Source organism: Thalassophryne amazonica, chromosome 8 (genome assembly GCF_902500255.1).
Source record: "Thalassophryne amazonica chromosome 8, fThaAma1.1, whole genome shotgun sequence".
In the NCBI taxonomy this organism is placed as follows: Eukaryota; Metazoa; Chordata; class Actinopteri; order Batrachoidiformes; family Batrachoididae; genus Thalassophryne; species Thalassophryne amazonica.
This window is the reverse complement of record NC_047110.1, coordinates 49,889,985-49,906,375: the sequence shown is the minus strand read 5'-3', so window position 1 is coordinate 49,906,375 and position 16,391 is coordinate 49,889,985. Positions and strand designations below refer to the sequence as shown.

The 16,391-nt window shown below is 41.7% G+C and overlaps 1 protein-coding gene across 1 annotated transcript in view; it reads right to left on the bottom strand.

The window, feature by feature from the left end:
* ano3 (anoctamin 3) overlaps positions 1-16,391 on the bottom strand; it is a 168,961-nt gene that overhangs the window by 68,374 nt on the left and 84,196 nt on the right. Inside the window, exons 3-5 of the mRNA XM_034176176.1 lie at positions 6,247-6,377; positions 3,984-4,139; positions 3,785-3,885 (exon numbers count right to left, since the gene is read on the bottom strand). Coding sequence (XP_034032067.1) covers positions 3,785-3,885; positions 3,984-4,139; positions 6,247-6,377 — 388 coding nt within the window. The remainder of the gene's footprint in view (positions 1-3,784; positions 3,886-3,983; positions 4,140-6,246; positions 6,378-16,391) is intronic.

Here is a 16,391-nt window from a genome sequence, read left to right as displayed (position 1 = left end):
CAGAGCTGGCATGTTGATGCAGTCTGTCAATAGAAAGTATTTGTATCTTAGACCATCAAAAATGTGGACACATTGTTTAGGCTAAAAGAAATTCATGGGATTGTTTGTTTCATTGAATCCCTGGCCTGTATGTCTTTATATACACTGATCAGGAATAGTGTCACTACTTGGCTGTTTTCAGTTGGACAGTTTCATGTGACAGTTCTAATTTAACAGGAGCAGCGAACACAAAGACACAAACACAGCACAGGGAGTCTCTGTCTATCTTTGTCTTAAGGACATGCAGTTACTCATTGCGTCGTGACACAAACAGACACAGACTTGCTGTGTCTCTCTCTGTCCGCTGCTCCTGTTAAATGACTTAAGTTGAAAGTAGCATGTGGACACGCATACTTTACACTATTCTCCTTTGTTGACTGAGACATCTTGTCGCTTCTGTTCCTGCAGTGTTTATTTTTAGCTGCCCGCTCCTGCTCGCAGCAAAGTTCTGACCACCCACTCCCGCGAGATTTGTGTTGGGTCCCCCAGGACCCAGTGGGACCCAATCCCAATGCGGCCCTCTAGTCTAAAGTCCAGTGATGTCTAGCTGTACAGAGTGCAAAAGTCAGATGCCCATAAGCAAGTTCTCAATGTATGTACACTCTGCTTCCCTGCACATACCTTTGATAGTCAACTGCAACAGTGTAATATTAATATGACAGTGTATTGTAGCCATTGTTAACCCCCAAAACGTGAATCAGTTGCAAATCATGAATTATCCACAAACCATTAATTGAAAAACATGAATACTGAACAATTATCTCCCAAAACATGAACGCGAGTCTCACAAAACGTGAATATCATTCATGATATATATGTTTTTTCAATTTAAGTAGTTTATGGATTTCAGTTTACAGATCAATTACTCCAGGAAATCTTGATCGCAAACCCTATCACCGCAAAAATGACTTTTTTTGGCAGCTGGGGGGGGTGTCACGACAGCCAGTGAGGTGGGGAGGTGATCCAAGCACGCTCTTGCTTCTGGTGTCAAGTGCCCGACCCCGCTGGACGTGTCCCGCTCCGGGGACAGTTTAACTGGGAGAGTCCATCTGTCAAACTCACAGAGGACAGAAACCTCCCCCTCCGGTAAACAGCTCAATAATCTTAAGAGAAACATTGCAGAAAAACAAACAACACTAGTTTCGAACCTCTGGAAGGTAGACAACAAGCTACAACCATATTTTTATCTATATGAGCCGTCGTCTGAGCTGGAAAAATACCATTGATCTGAACGAGCAGCCGGCTGAGAAACGGAAGCTGAGGGACCGTCTACAAAGTGCAAAAACGACAAGACACCAGAAAAATATTCAGTAAGTTCAGGTGTGGTTTCACCAAATTGACTGAACACATCAATGGTCTCCTGCTGATTATACTACAGCACTCAGTTTGGAAAAATATGCAAAAATTTAATTTTAGTGATTTTGTTTTTATCATTAAAATAAGTCATAAAATGAGCAATAAAATTCAGTAAAATTACAAAACAAATAAATAAATAAATAAAATAATGGAGTAGGAGAGAAGGAAAAAGATCTTTCTCTCCCAGTGACAGAATATACATTAAAAAAACACAATAAAAGTGAAATGAATATAACAATTCAACAAAATAGGAGTAAACACGTATATCCTCACCTTGCTGCTTCACAAACAACATGGATGGCAACAAAGAAGAAGGGGAAAAATATGAGCTTCCATACTGGTGTCTACAGGACCCCCCGAACACACACAGATCAATACCTTCTTTTTTATTACCACCACCTACTTGAACACAAACTGGGAGTTATCAGAATTCTGCAACATTGGGCTGATAACATCCCAACAAGGGCCCGAGCTCAAGAAAAGGAACACCAACACCTAAAGGACAAGCTGGAATTTTGTGAATATCCTAACCAGACCATTGTGACAACAGCCACAAAAACCAGAAGGAATACCAACACTGAAGATGATGAAGAAGAACAAAATTGAATAAATTAGTTAATATTTATTAATAATTCATTGCAATTTCAGAGAAACTCAGGAGGATTTTCAACGAACACATCCTGTATTTTTCAAACCCAGCAACACCATCAGACAGAAAAGTGGTTAATCCTAAAGACCGCACACCACACACCCACAAAAGCAATGTGGTTGTGTCGATCAGTGCAGTGAGGAGTGCAATGAGTGCTACATCAGAGACACCAAACAGCCACTCAACAAATGAATGGCTCAACACAGGAGGGCCAGTTCCTCTGACCACGACTCAGCCGTTTACCTGCATCTGACACAACTTTGAAGAGAACAATGTTCATATTTTAGACAGGGAAGATGGTTGTTTCAAAACGGTGTCAAGGAAGCCATCTTTGTTAAAGTGATGAAAAAAGTCTAATCAGAGCTGGGGGGGGGGGGTCCAAGTAAAATTCTGTCCTTTCATTGATACCACAGAGACTCAAAGATCATCTTCACCTCTCCTCAAATGGGTTCTTTCACCTCTCCTCAAATGAAACTTCAGTAGCTACTCACACCTGGTGACCAGTGACTGTCATTACATCACTGTGACACCAGTGACCCCATAGAGGATAAATATTTGAGTCTTTCACTTTTCCAACCAGAACTGATGAAGCTTTTCTGGATGAAGAGTGAAACGTCTTCAAGGAACTTAAAAAGTTCAAATGACCTGACACAAGCCACTTGGAGTGATTGTGATTCATTGCATCCGTTCCACATTGCCCTAAAACTGCAGTTGCAGTCCCACGGGTGTGCAGGGGGCAACCAGGAGCCATGGCAGTGCCACAGGGCAAACAGCACCCCTGCTGCAGTGGGAGGAGACATCCAAATTGGAACCAGGAGACAAGACGCGACAACAGGGACCACAAACATAGAGGAAGCCAACCTCCAGTCCCAACACCAGAGAGGGCCCAAGGACCTACAAAGAACCCAGGCCAATGCTCACCCCCTTCCACCAGGACAATGTTGGTCCCCACACCAGACCCAATGGGGGGAACCTTCCAGCCACCAATATCTGAAGACACATTTATTCACGCTACTTCTGTTAATGTACAAGACAGCAACCATGAATATTTCATTACAAAAGTGAAAAAACCCACATCATCTGCCAAATGTATCTGCCAGTCTCCTCGTGCTATATAATCCTTTCTGCAAGGTTATACGGTTTCATCTTAGCGCGAGTGGCAGCTGTCAAACACCAACTGAGAATGCAATGTGCCCGTAGGAGCTTCATCAGGTGAAGTATGCTGCTGCCTCGAATGTGGCTATACTAAAATGCAAAATGGAGAGGAAATGGGGCGAAATGGCGCCTGATAATCATGAAATGGGGGTAAAATGTAACGAAATGGGGCAGACTGACACAGACTGACTCCAAATATGATTAAATATGATTCAATAAGCACTTTTATTTAATTATTTTTAAGCGAAATGGAGTGACATGGGGACTGATAATAATGAAATGGGGGTAAAACGTTACGAAATGGAGCAGACTGACCCGTTGACTGAAGTTTCATCTCTTGAACACCAGATGGCGCACCTGCTCCTACAACATGTACTGAGCGCATTTCACAAAAAACAAAAGCCAAACACTAAATAAAAGTATTTATTTGGAGTCGGTCTGGTTCACTCTGGTCCATTTCGTTACATTTTACCCCATTTCTTGATTATCAGTCCCCATTTGGCCCTACTTCGCTCAATTTCGTTAGTATGGCCCCCTCGAATGTCTCATTTTACAGATTTATTCTCATTTTCAAACAGTAGTTACCTAAATGGCATTCTGATGTTCATCTGCTCTGCGTATTTGCAAAGCGCATCCCAAGGAGTGTGGACCTTCACAAACATGATGTCGTTGTTGGTCAAGGAGGGCTTTCAAATAAAAAAGGAAACAAGTGTTTTGGCTAGAAATTGAGAGAAACTGACAGTCAGCTTTGGAGTCAAACCAGCTTCAGAGCTTGATCCTTTACCTCCTTCTCCAGCATCAGACCCTCAGCACGCAAATTCTTCTCAAACGTGCACCTCTTTTCTACCTGCAGACTGGACTTCTTATAAACCAGGATGTAGTCAATACGCTTCTTCCCATCTCGGAAATAGAGTCCAGATGAATCAGGTATATTCTTTCCCTGCAGCAACAAAGATTTTCTTAACAGCCATGGTGTCAATAACTGCTAATATACAAGGCATACCTTGAATTAAAGATATTTAAGATAAGACTTTATTGATCTCACAGTGGAGAAATTCACATTACATCAGATCTTAAAAAAACACACAAGATTGGTGCGAGTAGAGGAAAATGTGTATCAAACAGCGTGTGCAAGGATAAGCAATAATAATAATAACACTGGTAACAATACAATAAAATAAGAAAATGAGGTAGAAATAGAATGTGTATATATATATTATATATATTTACATTAATACTTAAACTTTTCACATCTAAAGCAATTAATTGCCTACTAATTCTAATAAAATTCTTCATCTGTCCAGCAAATAGTCAATAATAACTAAGTTAAAATTGCTGAGTGAGCACAGCAACACCACCTTCATTTCCAAGTACCTGGGATACTGAGAAAATGTTGCACAGGCTGTCAAACAGTCAACTTCACGAAGATTAAACTATCTCACAGTTATACGAGGTCTGTTAGAAAAGTATCCGACCTTATTATTTTTTTAAAAAACCATATGGATTTGAATCACATGTGATTGCGTCAGACAAGCTTGAATCCTCGTTCGAAAAATTAATATGGCTTTCAGGGACAAGTTTATGGGGATTAAACAGATTACGGGGTGTTACTGCCGCTTTAAGGACTGCCCACAACTGCTGAGAGCGCGGCGCGCTCCCAGCCCCCATCGACAGGCTGACACCCTGCTGGAACAACCAGATCATTTCCAACGTGAAGGCTTTGTTGATCCGGGACCTCGTCTGACTTTCACAAAAAGGCAAAAGATGTGGACATCAGCACTTTTTCCGGCACATTCCACCGTTACAGGAGCTTTTTTCAAGGAAAGAAAAGTGGAGGGACGCGCCACGGCTCCGTTCATTACGTGGGACAAAACCACCTCGGTGTTGGTCTCTCAGGACGGCTTTCAGGTGGATTTCAGACGGATTCCGGTTGCTTTCCAGTCGTGTGAATATCCGATTGTGATTGTGCATGAGCTGGACATGCCAGAACATGTCCCGTGAGGCTTCATCACGGCGTTGCTTTGCGCCAAGCGGCTGCACCGCGACGCGTGGTGGAGCAGCTTCTCTTTCCATGACAAAAACTCCTGTAACAGTGAAATGTGCCGTTCATTTTTAAACTGGATGCTGTCTTGATCCGGAAAAAGTGCTGATGTCCACATCTTCTGCCTTTTTGTGAAAGTCAGACGAGTTCCCAGATCAACAAAGCCTTCACATTGGAAATGATCTGGTTGTTCCAGCAGGGTGTCAGCCTGTTGATGGGGGCTGGGAGCACGCCGCGCTCTCAGCAGTTGTGGCAGTCCTTAAAGTGGCAGTAACACCCCATAATCTGTTTAATCCCCCCCCAAAAAAATCGTCCCTGAAAGCCATATTAATTTTTCGAACGGTGTCCACCTGGAGGTCTCTCACAGTTTCTGGAAAAAAATTGATGCAGCAAAGCTCCAAATCGTTCAGACATTTATTCGCAATAAAAAATAGACGAGAGGGGTGGACCACACCTCACTCAAAGTCTGCTCACAGGCGAATGACGCAACTGACAGGCATGAAAAAACTCACGCATGCGCACGAGGGTTCAAGCTTGTCTGACGCAATCACACGTGATTCAAATCCATATGGTTTTTTTAAAAAAATAATAAGGTTGGATACTTTTCTAACAGACCTCGTATATTAGCATGTGGCCAGATGTTTGACCTTGTCTTTAGAGATTGATTGATGAGCAATCTGAAACCAAAATCAAATCAATTTCTATCCATACACCCAATATAACGGTGTGTGTGTGTGTGTGTTTGTGTGTGTGCGTGTTGTGTGTGTGTGTGTGTGTGTGTGTGTGTGTGTGTGTGTGTGTGAGTGTGTGTGTGCATTTGTTTTCTTTGTTTTTACAGGTATACATAACACTGAGACAAGCAAAAAGCTGGAAGCAGTTTGAAATGATTTTCTTGATAAATTATTAAGTATACCCAAAATAGCTATCAGTAGTATATCAATGGCAAAGAGTGTGATGTAACACTGTGAAATGTGTGTAATTCTTTAGAATAATTAAAGTGTGGTACCTGCAGTGAATGTGAACGGGCCTCTAATGTCGCTCGAGTAACAGACTTCTGTTGCAGGAATGGCTCATCTGTTCTCGTTTCACACACGCTCACTTCAGACTCCTCCACGTAGTGATCCTTATCATCTTCAACTACACACACACACACACACACACACACACACACACACACACACACACACACACACACACACACACACACACACACACACACACACACACACACACACACACACACACACACAGAGTTACTGAGCTGTCGCAGTAGTAATAACTTGGTGCTCAAATCAACATTTTAATTACTTCAAATGTAAACTGTGAAATTTGATCTGATTAAAAACAAGCTGTTTGAAAACAGGTGCTCTCCTGAGTGCTTTCAGGTTTCAGCTGTAATTGCGTTCAGTCAGTTGAAGGAAAGCCAGTCGTGCATCCTTCCCTCCTGAACTTCATGCATCCTCCAGGTGGAGACACAATAACAATTTTGCTAAATCCACACTGTGAGGCAGCAAAACAAACCAGATTGTGAGAGAAAATTGCTTTCTAAAGCTCCCAGAAGTGGAGTATTTTTGGAAACATATTACATTTACTTTCCCACCTGCAATAAAAACAATTTAGCATTGCTGGCTAATTCTTAACTAGCTAACCTAGATAGCTACTCAAGAGTGCATATAGGGCAGCGCGGTCTCGTTTGAACCCTGCGTGATGTCGCGGGATTTGACCACTTATGGGGACCGCTGGTCCTGTTGAGCAATATATGCACAGCATAACTTCACATGGAAAAATGGTGTAATGTTTTGTTTTCGGCTGCAATCACTGCATCAATGTGTTTTTTTTCTTTCGGTTCCCAGTGGAGAAGGGAAGACGAGGCAAATGGGAGACGTTGTGTCGGTAAATGTTAGCTTACACAACTAACCAGAGTAGCTCCATTCATTTGCCCACCAAACTGCCTCGACATGTTTGAGCTCCAGGTCATAAAAAAAAAAAAAAACGCAACACATGTCCACTTTTCCACCGCATCATCACTTTTTCTTTGCATTTTCACTTTGTTTGCATCTAATTTGCCCAAAACCTCAGAGAAAATGCTGTGTTTTAGTCCCCGGAAGTAGAGTAATGATGTCATATGTGTCGTATTTTACACCTTTAGTGCCCGCCCTCATAGTGGGGCGGCATAGCAAAACAATTGTGCATTCTGTTATAAAAGCATCAAATTTGGCACACATATTCTAAATTAACTATTGTTTCTTTTCAGATATAGAGACATCCTGGACCACTAATGACCTACAGGAGTCAAAGAATTACACAGAAGTCAAAATTATAAAATGCACCAGTCATGTTGAAAACTACACTACATTATTTGTCTGATCATAACAATTCCAAAAAGGTATAGTTTGGACTATCTATGACTGAATGTTGTGGAGTTATGGGGTAACAACAGCAAAAATGGTGACAAAGGTTCAGTTTCAGTTTGTACAGGGGTCAAAAGTTAAAGTTGCTTCAGTTTTGGTAAAGAGTGATGTAAATTATTGGTTGACCTAATAGGATTAATAAATGGAATAGTTTTGACTGTGCTGAATGCTTGGTCTCCAAAGTAAAGGTCAAACAAGGTTGACGTCCATTGGATTCTATGACTTATGACATATGTTACCCCATAACATGATGACTAAACTTGACAGATGGGGCAAATTATTCCTTTTAAAAATGCTATTAACTCAAAAAATAATTTGCATCTTTTTTTTTTTTCTTTTTTTTTTTTTTTTACCAAAATTGGAGCAACTTTAACTTTTGACCCCTGGACAAACTGAACCTGACCTTTGTCACCATGTTGCTGTTTTTACCCTAGAAACTCCATAACATTCAGTTACAGATAGTCCAAACTATACCTTTTTGGAATCGGTATGATCAGACAAATAATGTGGTATAGTTTTAACCATGATTGGAGCATTTGTAAATTTGACTTCTGTAATTATTTATTGACCCCTGCTGGTCATTCGAGGTCAACTCCATGATGTCATCATATCTGAAAAGAAACATCAGTTAATTTGGAATATGTGTGCCAATTTCTATGCTTTTATCACAAAACGTACAATTGTTATGGAAATTTTAGCAAAGCTGCACCACTATCAAACAAGACCAATTGCGCTGCCCAGTTGCTGCCAAAAAACAACAGGCCCTGGACACAAACAATATTCCAAACCTTCAAAGAACATTTAAAGTAGAGCACACTTGCCCAAAATGGCTTTCGTATGCTTTTAAAAAGGCATTCAGAAGACCCAAATGGATCAGTTATAGATGTTACCTCCAGTTAGTTTGTTTACTGCTGACATCATGTCTTGCTTGTCCTTTAAGAAAAACTTTACAAGTATGTAACTCATATATTACAGCAAACAACAAAATAAGATAAAGCTCAGGCAACCTAAATAACAAAATTAAAAAATAAAAAATACTTTGTGGTTCCCTCTGTAAGGCAGAATCTATCTTGTTTACTATTAGCCAAACTAGCTAACATACTTGTTAGCTAGTTTGTTGTTGGACTTCTTGTTTGTTTGTTTGTTGGACTTCTTGCTGGTCTTCAAGACATTCCACCACTCATGAACGAATTGAATGAATTTATTCGGCACACGCACTCAAAAAAGCAAAGAAAACTCATAAAGAAGACAATTTAACAACATATCCATGTGCCCAAACAGGTGTAGGCAGAAGCAAAAGCTTACAACTGATGATCCAAGTTACTTCCAAGTGACTTCTTCAATTTTTATAAGTGAAGGAGTCACTTAGATCAGTGGTGGCTGTTATTAATACTGTGACCATAGGACCTTCGTGGCCCTCTACATCCCGCTACATATCTCCCCACCATTTTTGACTTCGGCCTGAAGTCACAGGTGCATTTAAGCATGTTCTGTGATTACCCACTCCTGTCGTGATGCCAGATTGTGACCGTAGGACCTTCTGTGGCCGGGACGGTGGTGGGATCGAACCCCGATGGCTCGCACTAAAGACCATTCCTCTACAGGTCAGCCAAAGGGGAATTACCCGTTACCCAAGCTAGTGGGAACGCCAAGCTAACGGGAACGTTTTTTCAATCAGGAACCGGGACCTTCATCCTGCTACAATACAAATGATAACTATTACTGATCTTACATTGAGGAAGGACGCCCACACCACCATGAATCACCTGTATCCAAAAGGTGCAACAGAAGCCCCAGAATCACAACTAAATGATGGGGAATTTGAGGCATCAGGGAAAATGTTTGAAAGTAAGAAGCTTTAATCCAGAATATAATAAAGAACATTTACTCACTGGGACACAGAAGAAGTAAGTCCTATATAGCCCATTAGTGCCAGTACTTATCCACAGATTCCATAGCGTCAAGCGGGTGAGAGACTATGACTCCCTCCGGATGGGACGCAGGTTACTTCCCCAGCTGAGGTTGGTACCCATATACAGCTATGTGGAATAAGATAATGTAGATTAAGTGTCCTTGGACAAGACAAATACAGGTAGCATGAGTGGGATTTGAACCAAGGTCTACATCAATCAATCAATCAATCAATTTTTTATATAGCGCCAAATCACAACAAACAGTTGCCCCAAGGCGCTTTATATTGTAAGGCAAGGCCATACAATAATTATGTAAAACCCCAACGGTCAAAACGACCCCCTGTGAGCAAGCACTTGGCTACAGTGGGAAGGAAAAACTCCCTTTTAACAGGAAGAAACCTCCAGCAGAACCAGGCTCAGGGAGGGGCAGTCTTCTGCTGGGACTGGTTGGGGCTGAGGGAGAGAACCAGGAAAAAGACATGCTGTGGAGGGGAGCAGAGATCGATCACTAATGATTAAATGCAGAGTGGTGCATACAGAGCAAAAAGAGAAAGAAACAGTGCATCATGGGAACCCCCCAGCAGTCTAACGTCTATAGCAGCATAACTAAGGGATGGTTCAGGGTCACCTGATCCAGCCCTAACTATAAGCTTTAGCAAAAAGGAAAGTTTTAAGCCTAATCTTAAAAGTAGAGAGGGTGTCTGTCTCCCTGATCTGAATTGGGAGCTGGTTCCACAGGAGAGGAGCCTGAAAGCTGAAGGCTCTGCCTCCCATTCTACTCTTACAAACCCTAGGAACTACAAGTAAGCCTGCAGTCTGAGAGCGAAGCGCTCTATTGGGGTGATATGGTACTACGAGGTCCCTAAGATAAGATGGGACCTGATTATTCAAAACCTTATAAGTAAGAAGAAGAATTTTAAATTCTATTCTAAATTAACAGGAAGCCAATGAAGAGAGGCCAATATGGGTAGATATGCTCTCTCCTTCTAGTCCCCGTCAGTACTCTAGCTGCAGCATTTGAATTAACTGAAGGCTTTTTAGGGAACTTTTAGGACAACCTGATAATAATGAATTACAATAGTCCAGCCTAGAGGAAATAAATACATGAATTAGTTTTCAGCATCACTCTGAGACAAGACCTTTCTGATTTTAGAGATAGAAGTCCTACATATTTGTTTAATATGCACTTTGAATGACATATCCTGATCAATACATACATATTGGCAGGCCGGCTTCTTATCCACACAGCTACCTGCTCTACACCAGGAAAAAAGCCCAGCCTTTTTAAATGTGCATTTTTTAATATAATAATGGCTTTTCCTTGTTCGACAGCCTTGGAGGTCAAGGTGATGGACTGCTCTCTTAAAGGCTTGCTGTTGTTCATGTTTGGAAAGTGATCCATTTTGCACATTTGAGTTGGCAAGATAGGTAGCCAAGAAACTCAATTATGTAGCAAGATGCACAACCAACAAAATGTAGAACTTCACATTACATTGATGTTTTTCCTTTGGTGGAATCATGACAGAAAATGTATTGGCAGCAATTACAAAAGCCCATGTGAGGAATGATAGTCTCTGTCACACACACACACACCACACACACACACACACACACACACACACACCACACACACACACACACACACACACACACACACACACCACACACACACACACGCATGCACACACCTTTCTCACTTTATTTATCTTAGGGGAGAGATAAATTTTATGTTATTGAACCAGGGGAACATTATTTTCCTAAATGTCACATAACAGACTTAGTAAAGTTGCTTGTGTTCTGCAGCATTCACATTTTACATTATGGTCTTATTTTTTGGAATAACAGAATTGTTGTCAACTGCAGTAGCAGACAGTAAATGGTAATGGCAGAAACAGTAACATTGCAGTGTTAAATAGACTGGCAGTTACTTATTTAGGCGGCATGGTGGATTAGTGGTTAGCAGTGTTGCCTCCCAGCAAGAAGGTTGTGGGTTTGCTTCCTGCCTGTTCCTTTCTGTGTGGAGTTTGCATGTTCTGTGTGGAGTTTGCATGTTCTCCTTGTTAGGCAAACTGGAAACTTCAAATTGCCTATAGGTGTATGTGCGAGTATGACTGACTGAGTTTGTCTGTCTATATGTGGCTCTGCAACAGACTGGGTCCTGTCTAGGATGTACCCCATCTCACGCCCTGTGACTGCTGGGATAGGCTCCGGCCCCGCCGTGACCATTGACTGGATTAAGCGGGTATAGAGAAGCTTTTGCCTCGTATGCATGCAGTAGTTAATTTTCTACAATGTAGGCTACAGTATCTGAACACAGAGTAACAAAATACTTGCAATTAGTCAGACTAGCACAGACATAACAGCGTCAGCCAGTAACTGATTCAGTTGATTTGAAAACATCATGACAATTTCCAGGATCAAGAGTCAGTTGCTGAACATACTAACCAGCCAATACATGGGTACTATGATGTGTCATGCTTGGCCCTGATCGGGGTTTATGCTTGATTTTTTCCCCCCCTTTTCTGTGACCCACCTTCTGCCCCAGCTCTGTTTTATTAGTTATTTATCATGTGTTTATTCTGTTGTATTTTGCTTTGCTACTTTGTTTTTTTGTCACTTGTATTCTTCTACCATGATTCAGTTCCGTTCTAGTTTTGTCCTGCCAGTTTGTGGTTTCATTTTTATCATGAGTTATCACTTGTCGATTTTGGTCCTTTCATTCGTAATATTATCTGTTGTGCTTTTAGGTCGGATTGTTTTCTGTTATCTTGTAGTCTCTGCTTTACTTATATAATATTTATAGTTTGTTGAACCACTTTTCTTTGTCAGTTCTAGTTTAGTTGTGCTTTAGTGCTTATTGTCTTAGTGCTCTCGGATCTGTTTGTATGTAGTCTCTTGTTACTTATTATCTGATGGTTGCTTTTAGTTCTCATGTTCATGCCTTTTCCAATTCCTGTTCATATAGTAGTATATTGTCCTTAATTTCTGTTCTCAGTTGACCTCATTTCCATTTGTTTGTGTTCACTCACACCTTGCACCTGCCATGGTGTCTTCATCTCCTACACTGTGATTCTGTCTGCTTTGTTTTCCTTCACTCACGCTCTCTGCACCTGCTCACGCATCTTTGGTATCTGGGCATCACTCCACTTTGTGCACTCCCTTCCCCACTATCTTGCCCATGGATACTCTTTGTCCACTAGCTATGCCCTTTCCTAGATTGTTCCTCACGAGCACCAAAAGTAACACCCTGCTTCACATCACCCTGATATCGTGAAGTCTCACAGCTCACAGCCAGTTTGTTGACATGTTTGCACACATTCCAGCCTTTTGTATCCAGTCCTGTTTTGCCAAGCCGTGACCGACTGTTGCTCTGGTCACACCATCAACCATGCTTCTTGCCTCACCACTGAACTGCTCGTCCCTCCGACCCCTGCTCGTCCTTGACTGCATCTCTGCCTAATCCTGATTGTACCGCTGCTTAATTACCTGTGTACCAAACCTAAGCCTGGAATAAAGCCCATGTTTTCTCTTACACCTAAGCCAAGTCTGGGAGTCTGCATTGTGGATCCAGCTGCTATGGTTGCCGGGCAGCTGCCCGGCCTGGCAGAGTGCAGGCGTCCTTTCTGGAAAGATGACGCCCATGTACCACCTAGCTTTCCTCACATAAATGACTACATTTGGGAGGAGGGATGGGCGACTGTCTGCCGGGTTGGATGATGGACCATAACCCACAGCGGTTCCGTAATGTGGTTGATAAGACACATGCTTCCAGACCTGATTTTTTTTTTTCAATTACTTTCATTTAATTTGCTCCCACTTCCATCTCAAGATCCACTTCATAGCCTCTGACGTGGCCTAAGTTTGCACCGCATGGAAAGATGAGCTATCAGTCTTGATGCCAAGAATGATCTGGTGCACTTACATAAATAATAAATATTCTTCTTCAGTGACTGCAGCACTAAGAGATCATCAGAATGAACAATGTAAAATGTTCACATACAGAACGCCACTTACTGTAACTACGTAGTTGGATACTGACTATGCTTTTGTTATTTAGTTGCCAACTACAAACGTTAACATGATCTCAAAAGTACAGACTGTCACTTCAATGTGAGATTATTTTCATCATAACCAGGGATAAAGTGTAGGATTATAACAAATGTCTCTGGTGTAAGACAAGGCACTGCATGGCAGCTTCTGTTATTGGTGTGTGACTGTACATGTGTGAATGTGAGATAAATGTGAGCATCTGTCTCAGATGAAAATGTGCTACAGAAACCCAGCTCATTCAGAAAGTACAAAATAGCATAAAGTGAAAAATGATGGCATTCAGAAGTGCCCAAGAGTAGGTGCATATTTTTGTACCTCAGCATGATGAAATGCAAAAATGTAGCAGTATACAGCCCCTCGGCAACCCAAGAAATAACAATGGAGAAGTTGATGTTCAGCGGTTTCTAGAGAAACACCATTTTTTGCATTAGTTTTGAACTAAATTTCAGGAAAAGTCTGACAGTGCATGTGGGAAACACCATTTGTATGCCAAAATAGCAGAAAAGTTTGCAAAGGCAGAATAAGTTTTAAAAAACTTAGGTTAAAAAAAAAAAAAAAAAAAAACTTAACAGTGTATTTTTGTCTATTGACAGTCACAACAGACCAACTGATGGTGGTTGGTGTTATGTGCCGACGCGGGTTGAGGAGCGGACCTGCGTCTGACTGAACCCAGCGCTAAATAACCAGAAGGCGGTTCCAAAAAACAAAACAACTTTATTTCCCCCTCTAGTGCAATACTCAGTGTACAAACATAAAAGCGTGTTTGTCTGGTGGAGTGAAGGACAGCGCGCTCTCCAGCGCCCAAAGGGATCGAGCCAGGCGCTTCTGACTCACGTTCACCGCCAAACACTCCCCAGGTGGACACGACAAACTGACTCTGTGAAGGATAGAAAAGGTGAGGTAAGTCAGCAGCTACAACTAATATCCTTCAAAGGCACACACTATCAGCAACACATTCAGGTCTGAATTTAAGCTTTATGTAAATGAGCAGCTTCTCACAACAGGTGGAGGATCATCAGTCCGCACGCCATGGCCGGAGAGAAGCGAGCTGCACAAGTATCATCACTGTTCAAATATACTGCTGCGTAACAAAATACCAAATTACTATTAACACTTAGTCAGACAATCAATCACCTCTGAGGTGTGCTGACAGCATATGTCCCTCACCCCGTCCTCCTTCACATGCACGATGTGTCAAACCCAGGCGCAGTCCTCAGGTGTCTCACAAAGGAACGTCACAAGGTCGAGTTCCCGGCAATTCTGCTAGAATCACTAATGGCTTAAATGCAGAATGCCATCTCATTATCTGCTTCAGCTGAAAGTCTTTAAGTTTGCACGTGAGCATCATCCACAGGTGCTGCAAATCATACTGATGAGGGTGAAGGACTCTTCTGCCAGCACCTTCTTCCACAGACAAAAACCAGTTGCATACCACCTGGAGAGCAAAGAAAGAGAAACAAAACCAAAACATCCAGCCAAACCCCCCAAACATAACAGTTGGACCAGTGGGGGGTAATATCCAAGCTCCTTGTTGGACTGTTGTAATGTCAAGCCACAAATTAACAACAGATGTACTTAATTTAACCACAGCAAGGCTGAAGTCCATGGAGAGTGAGCCACCACCTCTTTGTTCAGATGTTAAATAAACATACTCGGGCACCAATAACCCACTGCCATAATTTGTATCTTGGCATTTGATTACCTCCTCCCTAGAATATTCATTTCTGGTTCAAAAATGAAGGATCAGTCCATATCTGTATTGTATATATCAATGTAGCAGTAGGGATGTCCACAAAAATATTACTTTTTGATGATTTCTCCTCTTACATTGTGCGCCAGGTGTTCTTCTGCACCTCTCTTCAGTTTCTACTTATTCATGAAGCAGTTTGGTTTAGTTTTGCTTTATGTGGTTGAATTATGATATTTTGCAGAATATTAATCTTCTTAATATTAATCTTTCAAATCTTAGAAACATGGTGTCTAACCAGATCCTTCCTCTGGATGGCATTACCCTGACCTCCAGTAATACTGTGAGAAATCTTGAGTCTTTTTGATCAGGATATGTCCTTCAGTGCGCATATTAAGCAAATAATGTAGGACTGCTTTTTTGCATTTGCGCAATATCTCTAAAATTAGAAAGGTCTTGTCTCAGAGTGATGCTGAAAAACTAATTCATGCATTTATTTCTTCTAGGCTGGACTACTGTAATTCATTATTATCAGGTTGTCCTAAAAGTTCCCTGAAAAGCCTTCAGTTAATTAAAAATGCTGCAGCTAGAGTACTGACAGGGACTAGAAGGAGAGAGCATATCTCACCCATATTGGCCTCTCTTCATTGGCTCCCTGTTAATTCCAGAACAGAATTTAAAATTATTCTTCTTACTTATAAGGTTTTGAAATATCAGGTCCCATCTTATTTTAGGGACCTCATAGTACCATATCACCCCAATAGAGCGCTTCGCTCTCAGACTGCAGGCTTACTTGTAGTTCCTAGGTTTGTAAGAGTAGAAATGGAGGCAGAGCTTTCAGCTTTCAGGCTCCTCTCCTGTGGAACCAGCTCCCAATTCAGATCAGGGAGACAGACACCCACTCTACTTTAAGATTAGGTTTAAAACTTTCCTTTTTGAAAAAGCTTATAGTTAGGGCTGGATCGTGACCCTGAACCAGGGTAGGACTGGGAACAATTCGGCTCGACGAATCCACCCCCAAACACGCACACCCACCCATCCATACCGAACCCCCAATGAACAATACTATACACCTAAACACCATGAACAC